This window comes from Vombatus ursinus, unplaced genomic scaffold (genome assembly GCF_900497805.2).
Source record: "Vombatus ursinus unplaced genomic scaffold, bare-nosed wombat genome assembly UNPS02014786.1, whole genome shotgun sequence".
Taxonomy (NCBI): domain Eukaryota; kingdom Metazoa; phylum Chordata; class Mammalia; order Diprotodontia; family Vombatidae; genus Vombatus; species Vombatus ursinus.
Window position 1 is genome coordinate 21509971 of NW_020954564.1, and position 19932 is coordinate 21529902.

At 35.4% G+C, this 19932-nt stretch overlaps 1 protein-coding gene across 1 annotated transcript in view; it reads right to left on the bottom strand.

Moving 5' to 3' along the window:
* Positions 1 to 19932, bottom strand: part of LOC114047170 (G patch domain-containing protein 1-like) — a 50772-nt gene that overhangs the window by 7527 nt on the left and 23313 nt on the right. The window contains exons 10-17 of the mRNA XM_027867937.1: positions 14071 to 14275; positions 12846 to 13142; positions 11267 to 11445; positions 9620 to 9747; positions 8718 to 8854; positions 8303 to 8472; positions 6614 to 6827; positions 4593 to 4700 (exon numbers count right to left, since the gene is read on the bottom strand). Coding sequence (XP_027723738.1) covers positions 4593 to 4700; positions 6614 to 6827; positions 8303 to 8472; positions 8718 to 8854; positions 9620 to 9747; positions 11267 to 11445; positions 12846 to 13142; positions 14071 to 14275 — 1438 coding nt within the window. The remainder of the gene's footprint in view (positions 1 to 4592; positions 4701 to 6613; positions 6828 to 8302; positions 8473 to 8717; positions 8855 to 9619; positions 9748 to 11266; positions 11446 to 12845; positions 13143 to 14070; positions 14276 to 19932) is intronic.

Genomic DNA, 19932 nt, shown 5'->3' on the forward strand with positions numbered 1-19932 from the left:
AATAAGCAGAGTATCTTCCCCAAAGCTGAATTTACTACTTCAAACTTGAGACTGAGATATTTTTATATAATGCAATTTAGAACCTGTCAAACAACAAAAAATTATGAAATTCACAACAAATAAAATATTTAAGCCAATGAAAATCCATTTTATACTCAAGAGAGTGCTGCAAAAGTTTCATAGTTTTCATTATTTTCCAACACCCCAAAGATGGAAATGTCTTTGTTTTCTAACCCTAACACTAGAAACATGTCTTTTAGTATACGCTTGCCCAATTTTGCTTACTCTAATCTTTTTGTTATCAATATTCTTCTTCACACACTCACCTATTGTCAAACTGAAACTTTTTACTAAAATGACAATCAGAATATTATATGAAAAAGAGACAGAAAGAAGATTAGACATTTAAAAGTATATTCGCTAGTTCAGTTTTCACCAAGGGCCCCTCAAAGAGATGAAATTAAATACTTCATGATCAACAGCCTGGTGACATAAGGGACAGAGTGCTACAACTGGAATGAGGAAGACCTGAGTTAAAATCTGACCTCAGACAGACTAGATGCATGACCCTGGGCAAGGCACTGCACCTAACTGCCTCAGTTTCCTCAACTGTAAAATGGGGAATATAATAACACCTACATCCCAGGGTTGTTGTTAGGATAGAATGAGATAATAATTGCAAAGCACTTAGCACACTGTAGGCACTTAATAAATGCTTATAGTATCTCCCTACACAGTAAACAAATGCTACTCTGTTTTCTTAAAAGAGAAAACCAGGAAAAAATACAGTGACCTGCACTTTCATCTAAACTCCAAATCCACTGTATGCTGAATGTACTGCAGAGGGTTAGATTAACATTTATCAATAAAATTCACTTAATGTCCCCAATCTACAAATGGCATACGTTATATGGCTACTGATACCACGTTATTAGAAACCACAGGAGTTTGACGTATTGACTATAAAGATCACCATTTCCTCATCTGTAACATTAGGGCAGATGACCACGGATGGCCTCTAAGGGCCCTTCCAGCTCCAGGGATATGATCCTGGGAATGGATTTTTCTCCAGTGTTTTTCAGATACAAGCACTTTAAATATGTTATCTTCTTTTGTGATTCTCTACAACCACCCAGGGAGGTGCATGTTAAAAGGTTAAAAGGGAAGGGGGGGAGGACAGACCTATGATGCCATTGGTATAGGGAACATCCAGTGAGGAAACTCCCTTTCCCAGTGCTTACTGGCACTTGCCTTGCAGCTTACTGTCTTAAAAAGAATTACCTAGAGCACTACAAAGTCAAGTGTCTTACAGAGAGTCACACAGATGCTATGTGTCAGAAGTGGGATTTATAGGAACCTAGTGTTTGATAAACCCAAAGACCCTAGCCTTTGGGATAAGAACTCACTATCTGACAAAAACTGCTTGGAAAACTGGAAAACAATAGGGGACAAACTAGGTATAATGCAACACCAAACACTGTATACCAAGATAAGGTGAAAGTGGGTACATGATTTAGACATAAAGAGTGGTATCATAAGCAAATCAGAAAAGGAAGGAATAGTCTACCTGTCAGATCTACGAAGAAGGGAAGAATTCATGACCAAACAAGAGACAGAGAGCATTACAAAATGTAAAATAGATAATTTTGATGGTATTAAATTAAAAAGTTTTTGCACAAACAAAACCAATGCAACCAAGATTAGAAGGAAAGCAGAAAGCTAGGAAACAATCTTTACAGCAAGTGTCTCTGATAAAGGCCTCATTTCTCAAATATATAGAGAACTAAGTCAAATTTATAAGAATACAAGCCATTCCCCAACTGATAAATGGTCAAAGGATATGAGCAGGCAGTTTTCAGATGAAGAAATAGCTATCTATAAGCATATGAAGAAGTGCTCTAAATCATTTTTGATTTGAGAAATGCAAATTAAAACAACTCTGAGGTACCACCTCATATCTATCAGATTGACTAATATGACAAAAAAGGAAAATGATAAATGTTGAAGAGGATGTGGGACAATTGGGACACTAATGCACTGTTGGTAGAGTTATGAACTGATCCACTCAGTCTGGACAGCAGTTTGGAACTATGTCCAAAGAGCAACCAAACTGTGCACACCTTTTGATCCAGCAATACTACTATTAAGTCTGTATCTCAAAGAGATCATGAGAAGGGAAAAGGACCTATATGTGTGAAAATATTTATAGCAGCCCTTTTCATGGTGGCAAAATATAGGAAATTGAGGGGACGCCCATCAATTGGGGAATGGCTGAACAAGCTATGGTATATGAATGTAATAGTATATTACTGTACAATAAAAAATGATGAACAGGATTTCAGAAAAAGTTGGAAAGATTTGTATGAACTGATGCAAAGTGAAATGAGTATAACCAGGAAAACACTGTACACAGTAACAGCCACATTGTGTGATGATCAACTATGAATGACTCAGCTCTTCTCAACAACACAATGATCCAAGACAAGTACAAAGGACTCATGAAGGAAAATACTATTCACATCCAGATAAAGAACTGATGGACTCAGAATGCAGACTGAAGAATACTTTTTTCACTTATTTTACTCCTTTTCATGGTTTTTTTTCCTTTTGATCTGTTTCTTTTTTCACAACTGTGACTAATATGGAAATGAGTTTTACATGATAGCACATGTATAACTACATCAAATTGCCTATCATTTTAGGAAGAGGGGAAGAGAGGAAGGGAGGGAGGAAGAAAACTTGGAACTCAAAATCTTGTAAAAACACTGAATGCTAAAAATTGTCTTGACATGTAATTGGGAAAAAAATAAAATACTATTTAAAAAAAAAAGAAGTGGGATTGAGCCCAGCTATCTATCTATTATGTCATGCTGCCTCCCAGAGAGTACATTAACCTATTTAGAGATGAGGAAACAGGCTCAGAGGGATGGATTTATGTTAAATCAGGAAATGAGTGGCAGGGTTGGGACTTAAACTCAAGCCTTCTAGAAGATTCTAAGTGCTATAATGTTTCTCAGTACAGAGATTTAAGAGTACTATACTATTTTCCTCTTCAAAAGTCCTTCCACACCTTTTATTTTTTTATTTTAAAGACTGATAAAGTTTTAAACATTTAAGATCTTTATACTCAATATCTTTAAAAGATGAAAAGTAAAGATCAAGTTATTTTTCTTTGAAAAGATTTTGAAGGCTGTAAACCAACAAATGTTATGATCAGATGGAATAGAAACATTTCATTGGATTCCACATTATTAATTTCTCTTTGGATCTTAGTGTCCTCATCTTTAAAATGGTGATGTCTTCCGTATAAGTTATATTACTGTCTGATTAAAGCAATGACTACAAAAATGGTCATATTCATTTCCTGAACTTGCCAGTGTACACAGTAACCTGAGCATTTACAGAGGAGGCTTGGTAGATTTGAATGAGCGTTGTGGTGACAGTAAGAAGACTCAATTTCATGATTTCATGAATACAATGTGAATTTTATTTTTATATTTGCAAGAATACTAACTCACAATGTCTGCTTGCTTTATTAAAGAGAGTTAACTTATTTTGTTAAGATAATAATTAACATATCAACACTTTTAAAAAGCTCTTTGTATCTCACCTGATCTTTACAACACCTACTTGAGATTGGTCTTATTATTATTATTAGTCCTATTTTATAGATTGAAGAAACAGGCCGTGAGAGGTTAAGTGATTTGCCCAGGGTCACAAAGCTAATATCTGAGGCAGGATTTGAACATAAGCCTTCCTGACTCCTAGTCTGCCTCCAAGACTGCCTCAAAGGATCGGATTCAGAGCTAGAAAGGACCTCAAAGGTCATCTCCTCCAACCCTTTCATTTTATAAATTAGGAATATAAGCCTAAGGGCACACAGACAGTAAGTCTCAGAGGAAAGAGTGCAGGTCTTCTGACTCTAGAGCCCATGGCTCCTTTTTGTGTACCATACTTTCTCTATGAAAAATTTATTTTAAAAGCTTTAATACAGACTCCTCGGCACCAAAGCAGGGCAATCAGACCCCCCACATTTTGACGCTAACACTGACTCCTCTCTTTCTATTCTCGGTTCCAGCCACACTAGACAATAGGTCATCTCTAATGTCCTGCCCTCTCCACACCTGTGCATGTGTGTGAACAATTCCCTGCCTAGAGGCGTCTTCTCCTCCTCTCCTTTGGCTGATCGGACCATCACAGCCCAGCTTAGATGCCATTTTCCCTGTGAAACCTTCACTGATCTCAGCTGAAAGTGGTCCACCTTTCTTCTTTTGTTCATGGATCACATTCTACTTTGTTAATATACTTTTTTAGGTACATCTTATTTTTCCTTCTGCCTGCTTCACCCCATTAGATTAAGTGTAGTCTCGCTGAGGGCAGGAATAACAGGGCTTTTTTCACGTTCATATCACTGTTGCTTAGTAAGATGTTTCGCACATAACAGGTATTTCATAACTGTTTATTGAATTGAAATTCAGGGAAAAAAATTTAATTTAATTTTAAAATTTAAATTAAAAAAAAAATAAATTCAGAAGTAAGAGAACGGATATTATTTCTGAAGCAAATATGTATACCGAGGGTTCTCAACTTACTAGGACAGAACACAGGAGGGAGCCGTGGGCCAAATTCTTCTCTTTCATCGAGCTGTATCTTCTGTAAAGTAACAGGAGGCACTGGCTCATTGACCACCACTGCACTGACTGCATAAAATGAGCATATTTTAATTTTTAAAAAAGAAACACCTCAGGAAAAAAAAGTACAGATATGCAGGATTATCTTCTGTTATAAAGTAACAATGCAATTTAACTAAAAATTAATCACAGTGTACAAGTTAATAATCCTATTTCTTTCTTATACTTTCAGAAGAAAAAGACTGACATTTGCAACATTTTATATTTATATGGAACTTTTCATTATGAAGGCTGCCAAAAGATTAAAGTTATATACCTAGGTTAATAAACATAATAGATATGGCCAATAAAAGATTTTGAGCACACATAACTGTATAGAAAGGATCATAAAACGCAGATAGCCTTAGAATATGATTTTCTTTCTGTAGAAAAAACAACTAACGAATGTATTAAATTAGACTTCCGTATAGTTTTTCAAAGATCCAAACCAGCATTTGCAAAGATGAGGACCTAAGAAGTCAAGTGAATCTTCACTTTTTTATGGCTATTATTTACTTATGATGCCTGTGCTGCTGTAGTTCTACGTCACTATGACTGAATACACAAAACAAATGAAATATGTGTTAAGTAGTTTTCAAACTTTAAAGTGCTCTGTGTAAGCTAGTAGGACTGTGAGAAAATCCTGCTTCTTTTATAAAGTTGACAACAATTTAGTTCATGTTTCTGAAATAAAGAATTTTGAAGTTACGCTTACGTTCACCTTGCTTGATGACTCCTCATACAACCAGTTACTTGCAGAAACCACCAAGTAGTGACTACAAAAATCTGCCCCCACAAAAAAACAATGAGGAATAAAATAATCTTGAAAATTATATTCATAACAGAAACCTAACTAATGAGCTATTATGGACACATGTATATAGAAAGAAATTAATATTGAAGTGTAAATATCTGTAAATGTATGTTGATTTGGTTTTGTTTAAAGTGCTATTTGCTATCTGTGGCAGCAAAGAATTAAAAGTAAAGTAGATGCTCATCAACTGGAGAATGACTAAACAATCTTGATATATGAATGCAAAGAAATACTATGATACTTAAAGAAATATTGACTGTGAAATATATAGTGAGACATAGAAAAACTGATATGAACCATAAGGAGTACAATGTAAATTTAAACTACACAGTATATAATTATAACGACTAATTTTTGTCCCAAAGAAAAGAAATGACAATGTAACTACCCTCTCTTCCTTGCAGAGGTTGGTGGCCTAGATGTGGAACAACTATTTATTGCTTGGTTTTGCCAAACTGCTTTTTTTTTCCTTTTTCTTTCTTTTTTCTTTTTATTTATCATAAAGTTTCTCTGGGCAGTGATATATTGTGAAATGAAGTGAAATAAAACAAAAAATACTAACAAAATGTTTTAAAGAAAAAGTACAAACTATTTAAGTACCTAATAAATTATTTAAAATTCAAACACATATCTGTAGAGTGAATGCATGTGTGTAGTCCAATGTATTTCACAGACAAAAGTTCACAAAGCCCAAAGAACCTGGCTTGATTAATCATAAAAATTTCAAAAAACAATTCTATTTTAGTTATCAAAATCCATTAATTTGGGTCTTTCTCAACAGATTTAAAGTTCTGCAAACTATCTGTGTTAGCACCTCCACAGACAAGTGTGAAACAAAAGATGGTGATAATAAATAATCATGGCTCTCCTAAAAATCCACCAGATACTTGCCTTAAAAAGAAATAAGAAATTGTCCTTGTGCAGTAGTAACAACATAGCTCATGAAACCCAGCCAAGGCACAACTATTGCTACTTAAATTAAATCAGTTAGCTAATTAAACAAAGAATTACCTTTGATTTTAAGTATCCTAATGTGCAACTCTGAAAGTAAAGCAAATAGGTAGTTTTTCTAGAAACATTGCCATTTTCTGCATTAATTACAAAAGTTTTAAATACGGACAACAAATACCTTGTATATCAGATGATGTTTCTACCAAATCACTTGGCTTTGGACTTTTAGGATCTGATCCTCCAGGATCAGCTTGATTGTCTTCATTTTCACTTTCATCTTCTTCAGAGGAAGAGGATTTTTCATCAGAAGAACTGGCAAAGATAGCTTTAAATAAATCCATGGATGGTCTGCTACCTTCTTCATTCTTTTGATGTACACTTTCATTTTCCACCTGAATATTATACAGTAAGAAGGGCAGTGCAGAAATAGAATAAAAGGAGATATCAAAACATTAAAGGAAAGGAAAAAAGAGTTAAACGCATAGAACATCCAATGAGCATGTGAGCACATATGCTTTGTGGTGACTGCCCCAAAAGCTAAGACCCTGGCAGCTAGGAACAGTACCAAAGGACCACTTCAGAACAGGGTCCAAGAAAATAGTCCAGTCAAGAAGTGATGAAGTCCGAAATTAGGGTGGTTGCAGTGTGAGTATAAAGAAAGGGATATAAGAGATGCTGAAGAGGTAGAATCAATAAGACTTGGTAAACTGATTGGCCAAATCACTGATAATTAGGGAAATTCAAATTAAACTAACACCGAGGTTTTACCTCACACCTATCAGATTGACAAAGTGGACAAAAACATAAAATGACAAATGTTGGGAGAACTGAAAGAAAATAGACCCATTAAACGATGCACTACTGCTAAAGCTGTAAATTGGTCTAATCGTTCTGGAAATCCATTTGTAACCATGTCAAAAAAGTTACTGAACCGTGCATAGTCTTTGACCCTGTATTGCCCCTACTAGGCCAATACCCTAAAAAGACCAAATAAAAAGAAAAAGGACCAAGCTGTACAAAAATATTCATAGTAACTCCTTTTACACAGGCTAAGACCTAGAAACTAAGGAAGTACCCTTCAATTGAGGAATAGCTAAACAAATTATGTTATATAAACTTAATATCATTGTGTCATAAGAAATGACAAAACGGAGGATTTCAGAAAAACCTGGAAAGATATGTACGAATTGATGCAGAGTAAAGAGATCAGAATTAGGAGAAAAATTTATATAATAATAATAGCAATGCAAAAACAAACACCTCTGAAAGACTTAAAAAACTCTGATCAATGCAATGACCAGCCAAGATTCCTGAGGCACAAGGAAGTAGAGGACTACCCATACATGCTGACAGAAAGATGAGGGATTCAAAATGCAGAATGAGATATACATTTTTGGACATGGCTAATATGGAAATTTGTTTTGCTTGACTATGTATATTTATCAGAAGGATTTCTTCCCTTTTTCTTTCTTTGGGGGAATAAAGGAGACAGGGATGTAGACAATAAATGCTTGTTAATTGAAAAAATGTTAACTAAAAAAAAAAGAATACCCCCTAGGTTGTAAACATGAGAGACTAGAAGAAAAGTGTCTTCTATAGAAGGAGGGAAGTTTAGAAAAAGGGTGAGTTGAGAATTTAAGTCAATAATTTTGTGTCAATGTTTAATACAGGCTGAGTACATATACATAGTACCACTCAGCTACATTAAGATCAATCTAAATCATTTTTCTAACACTGTTAAAAAATATTGCTGAGATTCTAGGGCACTGAAGAGTAACTAACAAGTACAGAAATCACTGTAATGGAGAAAAGTAATGGTCTCAGCATAAATATGAGAACATGACAAAAACAGCAGTCTCGTTTATACCTTAGTCGAAGATGATTTCACTGTACTCCCTTCAGCATTATTTACCAATGGCCTCAGCTGTTGTTTCTGAATTTCAACTTTTGATCTAGCCATACTTAGAAATTCACTAATACAATCTTCTTTCTTCTCTTCTTGGTCAGGTATATCCCACCTGGATGGCTTTCTTGGTTCTAAAAATTGATTGATACCAACAATAATACAGTTATACAAATGAACTTCTCCATCACACAGATCATATATTGCTCTGTATTCATTATTATACAAAAGCTGATTTATAAATTTCTGGGTAATTCTAATGAAGTTTGCAAGCAATTTGCTTTTTTAATGAATATCATTTGCTTAAGATTCCATAACTGGCCACATATTAAGACAATGACTATTTATTATTATATTAATCAAATGACGTCCTACTCACTGTTTCGACTGTGATTCTGTTGTACCCTTTCACTTGATACTTGAGTTGCAGTTAATGTTGTGGGCTCAGCTATTGTTAAAAAGTTAAATACTGAATACTTATCACGTTTAACTTTTGGTAATCCAACTATAGTTGAACTAGAAGGAAAAAAAAAGGAGGAATTTTAATTAACACCAGCTTTCAAATAAATTATCCTTAAATGTCAATTCTTTTTATTTTGTCCTAATAGGCCCTACAAAGATCTGTATTAGTTAAAGTATTTCCATATTTTAAAGAACCACTTTTAATTGAATTTTTAAAATATTCATTTGTAAAGCACATGAGGACTATTTTCCAGAAGCAGGGCAGCTTGAAAACTACAAGTTGATCTTATTATATATTTAAAAGAAAAAAAAAACTGTACATAACAGAAATCTGAAGTTTCATGTACAATCCTCTTTTTTTATTCTACTGTATGTATACAAATGCAAGTGTTTGTTAACTTCAGAATAAAAATTAAAATTAATTTTAAAAGGAGTATTTCCTAATCACAAATGCCTATATTTTAGTATTAAAGCCATTACCAGTGAAACTTACTACAAATATATGATAAGTTTTGGTTTAACTGTACATCTTTTCTTACAATGCTTGTAACTAAATGCAAAGGACTGCATTGCTGTGAGAGGATAAAAGCATGTAAATAACATTCAATTTAAACTGCATAAAGAGTACAACAGATGATGTTAAAGGATTTATAGATAATAGTGAAAATTCTTTAATCTTTAAGACTATTAGTAACAGGTAGTTACAGGTTTATAAACATTTAAATATAAAGACAAAAGTTATCCTCACTTTGGTAATATGAAAAATCTATGCTGATGGAAAAATCTGCCTTTAACCTTACTATCATATTAACAACTTACTCTGGGTAAGGATCAGGGATGTTAAATCTTTTACAAAGCAGTTTTTCAGGGTGCCACTCAAATTTATCTCTTGTGAGCTTTCCAAACATCTTCATCTTCACAGCAGATAGTTTGTCATCAACATCGTTCTGTAAAAATCCAAGTGTTTTATTTCTTCTCTGCCTTTGTGCTGTCTCCCCCTCCTGGAATACTCCCCCTTGTCACCAATGCCTCTTCAAATCCTTGGTTTGCTTCAAAACTCAACTCATATACCATCTTCTACACGAAGTCTTTTCTAATCCCCCTAGCCACTAGTGCCCTTTCCTCCCACCACTGCCTCATATTAAATCTTTCACATATTTGGTTTGTACTTCAACTTACCCAAAACAAGGAGGCACTTAACACTTGTTAACTGATTGAATGACTGTATAAAAACCTGATCTGATCAACTGAAGACAAAAAGAGGAAGGACTCTTTCTGAGAAATCTATTTAAATAAAATAGATCTTTCACATTTCTATAAAGCATTTGATGATATGACATTTCATTTTATGACATTTAACAGTTTCGGTACCCTTAGTGTGGGAACCCTTTGACCAACGCAAATCAAGAACTCACTTGTAACACAGAGAGTCTTCTAGAGTTGCCTAGATCTCATCCCCCTCAGACTAACAACAATGACAAAAAAGGAAAATGACAAATGCTGAAGGGGCTGCAAGAAAACTGGCACACTAATACACTCTTGGCGGAACTGTGAATTGTCATTCCAGTCATTCCAGTCACTTTACAATTTAGAACTATGCCCCAAAAGATGCAAATTGTACATATCTTTGACTCAACTCTATTACTACAAGGCTTCTGCCCCAATGGATCAAAGAGGAAAGGGACCAAATGTACAAAATTATCAAAGCTCTTTTCATAGGAGCCAAAAACTGGAAATCAAGAGGTTGCTCTCCATTTGGAGAATGGCCAAACAAATTATGGCATGTGAATATAATGGATTACTATTACACCATAAAAAATGACAAAATGGACAACTTCAAAGGAAAATGTCAAGAGACTTCTATGAAATGATACACAATAAAGGGGGCAGAACTAGGAGAATAATTTATATACGACATTATAAAGAAAAACAACTCTGAAAGACTGTAGAACTCTGATTAAAGCAATCATTAACTAATAGTCCAAATGACTAAAGATGAAGCAAGTTACTTACCTCCTGCCAGAGAGATGATGGATTTAAAATATAGAAAGAGACAAACATTTGGGCGGACAAGACCATTGTAGGAACCTGTTTTGCTGAACTCTCAATGTTTATGATAGTTTTATTTTTGAGGTTGTTTTTGTTGTTTGTTTCTGTTCAATTGGTAGGAGGAATGAATGGCAAGAGGGATATTTACAAATGCATATAATAAAATAGACAAATTTCTTTTTAAAACAACAACTAAAAAGAAAGGTGCCCAGGGAACTGAAAGGTTAGGTAATTTGCCTTAGGTCACATAGCTAGTGTGTCAGAGGCAGGGCTAGAACTCGGGCCTTCCTCACTCCAACACCAGCCCTTTATCCACTACATCACACTGCCATATTACTTTTATTATAAGATTTAAAATATTTTCCTAGTATTTTGTAAATTAAAAATTGACAATGCACTAAGATTGTGATGGCAAACCTCTTGGTCTCGAGGAACTTCTACTTGGTCTGTGTCATCTTCCTGTTTGGCATGAGTAAATCTGGAGGCCAGTGACGACCTGGAGGGCTTGTACAGCACAGCTGCTCGCACAAATTCATCCCGCTCTCGTCCTCGTTCCCATTCAGTCATCCTGGGATCTAAACAACTTTCCAAAGCTTCTATTGTATAGGACAGAAGAAATAATTTCATCATAAAAAATAAGGGGCCTTCCATATGCACCAAACTATTTACAGCAGCACTTTTTGCACTGGCAAAGAAACTAAAAACCAGGCCAATGTCCACTGATCAGGGAATGGTTGTCCAAGCTATAGTGTAAGAATGCAATGGAATATTACTGTGCTAGGAGACATGGCAAATAGAACAAATGGGAAAATTTATAAACTGATGCAAAATGAGGTTAAGAAGAAGCAGGAAAGTAAATCTGTATACCAGAGGTGGGGAATATGCAGCCTCGAGGCCACGTGTGACCCTCTAGGGTCCTCAAGTGCAACCCTTTGACTGAATCTAAACTTCACTAAAAAAAAAGGGGGGGGGGGGCCTTAATGAAAATATTTAGTTCATATGATGATCTGCTAATATTTGAGCTAATTTATGTGTCAATGAAAAAAATCAAACTGTACATTCTTGATTTTTCTAATTAGAAACATAAAATCTTTACCAAAGCAATGTTAAAAAAGTTCTAACTTCAGATTAGTCTAAGAAAGTACTTCAAAGACAAAAAAACCTCTAACTTTAGATTAACCTAGGGAAAGTAGAACAGTACTGCTTTCTCCCTCACCACATCAATCAGTTAATTCTGATATATTTACTAAGGAAAACAATCGTTAAAAATGTTTTTTTAAAAAACAGTCAAAAAAAAATGGTCACCACTATTAAGTGTTTAGAATTTTTTTTTTAAATTAGAATCCTTAGAAACCCAAACATAGCCATCTGACTTTTCAGTCCACTGGCCGCTTTGATATAGTAAAAATATTTTATTACAGTTAAACTCATGGCTTTTAAATGAACAGATTAATAGTTAATGTCTTTGGTGCAACAAGGTAGCAAAGAAATCTGTAAAACAGAGTTTCATCTTTCATTTCTAAAATAGTTGAAGGTACTCAAAGAGCAAAAACTACCCATATTCACTGGTGGTCTGTACAAGATCAATTACTGGGGCACATGCACTTAAAGAAGATGAAAAGTAATGTTTAAATCATTTTCATTGATTTTAAAAAGTTGCCCCTCTCTCTTGAATCTGGATAATTAATCAATATCACTGCTTCATCTCTCTTGCTCCATCAATGCTTCCCAACTCCACAGGTTTTTTTTTTCCAAGTCTGTTTCTTTTTAACTGCATTCCAGGTCCCTTTCATGAGTCCAGCTGTTAGCTACAACATTAGGATTCCATAAGGGCTTGAGGGATCCAAGATATGGACACCCAAGTTAAACTTGCCTCAAAGATAAACAGGATCAGCACCACTAGAATAAAAGAATAAGACTTTTCTATTTAATCATAAAAATTCACCACCACCCCTAGCAGCCAAAAAGGTATGGTAAAATGAGATTTCCTGATTACCTTTCTGCCCTTGTTTAATATTGTCTAAGTACTTTTCATATCGTTTTTGTTTTTCTGGATCTTTTGCAAAAGGTCTGAAATCACTGGATCTTCCTGCAGTTACATCCCCACTCAATACCATCTGCTGTGTGTATGGAAAATCATCTGGAGAATCTGGCTGAAATCTGCTATTCCAAGCTTTTGGTACCAAAGCCTTTGCCTTTATTTCAGCTGCTTTAATGTCAGTTGCCCGTTTCATTTCATTTATTCGTTCTTTATCTTTCTGGGATAGAAACTCTAAAATAGATGTTGACGAACCTAAATAAAAACAGTTAAGAGTTGAGAAGTATCAAATGTTTGTTCCTTTCTAAGCTTTATTGTACATTTTTAATACCTTAAAATTAGTAAGTTTTGAATCTTAAATTCAAATTTTTTCAGGAAATTAAAGCCTTTCGTGTATATTGTCTAATTTTCTCTCATAATATCCTTGTGAATTAAACATGTCAGGAGCTGACATTCAAATTTTAGAGATGGCAAACAACTGCACTTCAGTAATTCGATGTTCATTAAACAAGTTAATAACAGAAAATGGAATCTTTAGATCATCTTACACCTGGTCAATGATGTCCCATACTTGGCTGGCCAGTACTTCAATGTGCCTCCATGACACATGCTCCAACTCAACAGCCTACATCAATGACAAAACCTATATCGCAGGCACAAGATAATATTCCAAAGTAGATCTTTGTATCATAATCTATACAATATTCCCCAACATGGAATCAGGAATACCACAAAACCAGGTCCTGGACTACCCTTCTGAGTGGTAGAGAAGAACAATGACTTTTCAGTCTTAGAAATGCTGTTTTCGATCTAAGCAAATGGATTAAGGAAAAATGATATTACCATCTTTCTCAATTACTAGTAATTTTTAGATAATTAAGAACTGTCCTGAAAAATCTGCTTATGATGAGTAGTATTAAGTCTGAGCAAAAAGACGGATGGTGGTAAAATCAACAAACTATCATTAAGTAAAAGGAATATAAATATATTATCTTTATTAGCTGTATATTTAGTGTGGTTATTTGGTAGGCAGTTCAGATATATGCCCTAAGAATGCTATTAAAAAATACTTTTATTTTAACATATTAGAAATAGAAAATTATGTTTAAATATTCAATGGGTAAAAAAGAATCTACTTAAATAAGTTATATGATGTTCACTGAAATGATTTTGCTTTACATACCTTGAATAGGAGTTTCTCCAAGCATCTCTGCCCTCTTAGAGGCATTTAATTGATACCTGCTTTGTTTTGACAAGTCACTTAACATTTTCCCAGTTGATTCTGATAGTGCTTGACATAAATGAGAATTTTCTGAAGTTGCAGTTATCACAGGTCTGAAATAATGGACTGGTCTGTAATCCTTTGGCAATTCAGGTGGTGGGTAAATCTTTAAAAATAAACAGAAAATACATGTTGTAAAATCAAACAAACAAAAAAAACCCTTTATATCCTAGCTTTCATCCCAGATAGTTAACATAAATATGAACGTATTATATTTAACTTTTAAAACTGCAATCACAAATCACAAATCTATAGATTAATACTAGTTACAAAAACTACTATGCTTATAAAAATGAAACCATTTGCTAAAGAACCACAGACAACTCAACTATTCCTAACCTTTCAGTTTTTATTACTCCCTAATCTCCACTAAATATACTGCTGGAATGCATGTTCTATATAAAATGTATTAGCCGTACGGGTTGCATAAATCCGGGGACCACCGCAAAGTTATCTCACTGAAATCTATAATTATTTGAAAAAGTTCAGTTAAATGATCCATAAAACAACTGTAGCACTGTAGATGGAGCTCTGTGTATGGAGTCAGGAAAACCTGAGTTCAAATTTGGCCTCAGACACTTACTAGGTATGTGACCCTGGGCAAATCACTTAACCTCGGTTTGCCTCAGTTTCCTCAACTGTAAAATGGGGATAATAACACCTACCTCCCACAGTTGTTGCGAGGATCAAATAAGATAATATTTGTAAAAGCACCTAATACAGTATCTGCCACAGAGTAGGTACCATATAAATGCTTATTCCCTTCCCCTGGTACAAAAAATTGAACAGAGCTAGACAGTCAACACACTGCGTTAGACCACCAATACACATAGGGATCCTGGAATCCTTAAGGATTTGTGCTTGGATCTTCCTTCTGGAATGCAGCAGAGGAGGAGAGGCTTTCTCCTTCCCTACCACATGCTTTCTCCAACACAAATGAAAGGAGAATTCAAGGACAATGTTCCTGATCCCCAAACACCTATGTGGAGGGGTGGGTATTTTGAATTTCCTAAGCAGCATGATCTCAGCTTCTAGCCTTCTAACAGAGAAGGGCAGTTGCTTTATGGGTAACCCTCAGTTCAACATTTTCTGAGCTTGAGAGTTAGGAAGCGAGACTTTCTAGAGAGAATTCCTGATACAACATAATCTTTGGAGAAAAAAGAAGACAATCCACATGGCTCTTACCCAGTGCTCAACTTGAAGAGCAAAACTAATTAGTTACTTGAACAAGGAAAATTCAGTCAAAAGGAGCTATTCGTGGGGCAGCTAGGTGGCACAGTGGATAAAGCATCGGCCCTGAAGTCAGGAAGACCTGAGTTCAAATCTGACCTCAGACCAAACTCTTGATATCACTTAACCCCAATTGCCTTAAGAAAAAAAAAAAAAGGAGCTGCTCAGCAAGTTTCATAAATGTTTACCTTTTGGGGAGAATCTCAATTACAGGACTAAGAGTCTTGATGTAAGGCTCTGCAAGAAAGAAGGACTCCCTGGAATGACAAAGGATTGCCCTAACAGCAACTCCAAGTTCAATTCCCTTTTGGGGGTGAAGAAAGTTAGGAGCAGATGAAGTCAATGGGCTCTTTCAGTGTTTTACGTTTCTTATTTGTTCAAAGGCTCTGGCAAGATCATAGGGTTTGTGAGGTGAAATAAAGACTGTCCCATAACCAATAACCATATTGTACAATGAGTGCCTATACAGGATTTGGGGACCCTGTTTAGGACATGCTATAAACACAAACTATGCCATCATAATCATCATCATCACCAGCAACACCATCACCATCGTCAACAAAATTAACAACTAGAATTTACATAGTACTTTAATGTTTCAAAGAACCTTACAAATGTTACCTCATTTGATCCTCACAATAGCCCTGTAGGATAGGTGTTATTATTGTCCCCATTTTATAGATCAGGAAACTAAGGCCAATAGAGGTTACCTGGCCAGGGTCACACAGCTAGGAAGTGTCTTGAGCAGGATTTCAACTCAGTTCTTCATGACTCAAAATGCAGCATTATATCCGTAATGCCACCTAGCTGCCCTTACTTAAATTTTATTTTAGAGCTTTTCTAGAGTAATCCAAGATAGGGGCAACAATCCAAAGGAAGAAAAATCGAGCCTTTGGAATCAATCTCCCAGGTCCATGTGATCCTAAAGTATTTGGGCAGTCCTGGGCCACAAGTTACATATACATGTTGTTTCTTTAAATAGAAGGTGATCTCCTTGAGGACAGGGACTACTTTGTTGTTGACTGATTACCTTCCTGGATAAGTGCAAAAGAATGACAATATTCTGGGCTCAGAATTATAGGGGAGCAGGTCAAGCTGGACTGCATTAAAGAAACTGTGCAGTGCTCTCAATATTTCTAAGCTTGTTACTACAGTTAAAGCCAGATTTTTAAACATCAATATTTTCCATCTGAGTGAAAGAGTACTCACTCTTCGTGAGTTAAAAAAAAAAAAAGACGTGAGCTATTTGAACTGTAAGCAGGGAGGGTAAAGAAGGGATCTGAAGCTGACCTTAAGAGGTATTGAGTCCCTACTACTGGAGGTCTTCATGCAGAAGTCCAAAGATCATTTATCAGGGATGTTGTAAAGCAGATTAGATTCATGCTTAGGGGACTGAACTAGATGATCTCTGAGGGCTGTTCCAATTCAAGATATCTTCATAATTCCTTTGTTCTAGTAACCAATGAATATCCATACCAATGAATAAAAAATTCATTGAATTGTTAAAGTCAATTAATTTAATCAATGCTTCACCTACCATCTGTCTAATTCCATTCACCAGAAAAATTTACCTAAACTCATAAACCACTCAACATCTCCTCTATATGATTTAAATCAATTCTTTTCATTCATTTTCTCTTTCATTACATGGAGAAGTTCTGTTTTACTTATGAACTGGAAATGTGATTTATTATTACCCACAGGAAAGCCTAACCATTGACTTGAATAATAAACATGAATAAAAAGCATTTATTAAGAGTTCACTATGTGTGAAAAAGTATACTAAGCAGTAGGGGTGAAAACTCAAAAGACCTTGAGATGTTTACATTATAGTAGGAGACAACACATATAAGGAAGTGCTAGCCAGGGAAAGGTGCTTTGCTTTGGGAAGTCTACAGCTGATCCTACAGATAACAGAGAATCATTGGAGTTTATTGAATGAGAAGCTGACGTGGCCAGACTTTCACCTTAGGAAAATCACTTTGGCCACAATGTATAGAATAGATTGTAGTGGAGAGAGGCTTAAAGTTGGAAGATCAAATAGGACACTACCACAATGGTCCAGGTGAGAGGCGATGAGGACCTGAAGCAGGGTGGTAGTTATAATATAAGTGCAAGTAAAGTAACATATCTAAGAGATGTGGTGGAGGTAGAAATGACAAGATTGGGCAACTGACAGGGTATGTGTAGTGAGTGACGATAGTTCTAATGTTGCAAACTTGGGTGAGTAGGATAGTGGTGCCCTCAATGGTAATATGGAAGTTTGGAAGAGAGGTGGGTTGAGGGAAAAGATAATGAATTCTATATGTGAGATGTTGAGTTTGAGTTGCCTAGAGACATCCCATTTAAAGTGTCTAATAGGAAAATGATGATGCAAGACCAGAACTTAGGAAGAGTTTAGGGAGAGATATATAGATCTAAGAGGCAATGGCATACAGATGATAATTAAACCCATGGAACCCATAAGATCATAAAGTGAGAGAGTATAGGGAGAATAAAAGAGAGCAAGTCAGAGCCTCAGAGTACACCCACAATTAGCAAGAATGACACAGATGATGAATGAGCAAAAGAGACTGAGAAGAACTGATCACAGAGGAAGGAGAACCATGTAGTATCATCAACTCAGATAAATGTGATAATTAGCAGTGGCTCCAGATGAATAATAATGAAACATTACTTCCCTCCTAGTAGAAACAGCAAGATTCCCTGATAGAAAAAAATAGAGGTTACATTACCAGGTGAGTCAAAACCACTGCCATTACCTCAACTACCACCTCTCCTTAGACTCTGGAGGAATCAGCTCAGGACTCTGGACACAAGAGCCCCAGGACCAGCAATGGCTTCCTGACTACCAACCTTTCTTCCAGCCTAGCTCCTACAGATGTCACCCAGAGTGGGCAACTCCTGTGGTTATGCAAGTTGTCAGATGCCTCTGCAAGTGCTACAGACCTTACTTTCCCAGGAGCCATAGCTACTCTAGACTGAGGAAAGAAAGGAGTCACTGGCATGGTCAAAAGGTTCAATATGAGAGAGGATAATGATTTTTATCAATGGAAATGACACTCAAGAAGACAGACCAATGGACATTTCCAACTAACCTGAAGCTGAACTTTCCCATATGTATAGTATTTCCTTACTAGAATGTGAGCTCCTTGATTTTCTATTTTTATCTACAGAATTTTGGACTTTGGGTATAAGATGATACATGCTGCATCAATAACAACTGCTATAGTAAAAGGTTTTAACTACTTTTGTTCTTTTTGGTTATATAAGAAAGAGAACTATGGAGAACATGACAAAGTGACTGCTGTAAAAGACAATTATGAATCACTAAAACATTTTATAAGAGTCAATTTCACTCTTTGACCCAGCACTATAGCACTTCCAACACTATATTTCAGAGAGATCATACAAATTGGAAAAGGACCCACATGTACAAAACTATTTATAGCAGCTCTTTTTGTGGTGGCAAAGAATTAGAAATTGAGGGGATGCTCATCAATTGGGGAATGGTTGAACAAGTTGTGGTATATAAATGTAATGGAATACTATGGTGCTATAAGACATGATGAACAGGCTGACTTCAGAAAAACCTAGAAAGACTTGTATGGTCTCATGCTGAATGAAATGAGTAGAACCAGGAGAACGTTGTGCACAGTAACAGCCAGGATCTAATACATCTTCAAAGGCCTCATGTTGGAAAATGCTATCCACATCCAAAGAAAGAACTATGGAGTTTGAAGGCAGATCAAAGCATACTATTTGCTATTTTTTTCTTCTGTTGTGTTTTGTTTCCTCTTTCTGGTGGTTCTTCATATTGGTTCTAATTCTTACCTATAACATCACTAATGTGAAAATATGTTTTATAGGAATGTATATGTATAGCCTATATCAGATTGCGCACCATCTTGGGGAAGGAGGTGGAAAGGGAGAGGGAGAAAAATTTAAAACTCAAAAGCTTATGGAAGTGATTGTTGATAATTCAAAATAACTTAATTAAAAATTTTTTTAAAAAGAGTCAATTTCATTCTGGGGGAATGTCATTGGCACTTGCCCTGTCCAGCACCTTCAAAATCATTTCTTGAAAGTATCTACGATATACAGCAATATACAACCTTTAGATTCTTTCATTTTTGAATGCCAAACTATATTTTATAATGTATTTTACACCATTCTCTAAGACTTCACACTCCATTCGTCTACTAGCAAGATAAAGCATTTAACTAAGGCTAAATCACTTGTCTACCCACTTGAAATAATAAAGAATAGGCTGTAAATTTAAAAGCTAAGAGAACAGTCTTGGTTAGGGTTGGCCAGGAAGTGAAGCAGAATTCCTTTTCTTCAGATTCCTTGCTTCACTTCCTGCTATAACAATGGACAAGTCCCTTCACTCCTCTGAAACTCACTTTCTTTATCTGTAAAATGGGGATAATAACTATAAGAGGGACCTTCGGGTTTTGTGAGGGTCAAATGAAATATGTCAGTTATTATTATTATTATTATTATTATTATTATTATTATTATTATTATTAT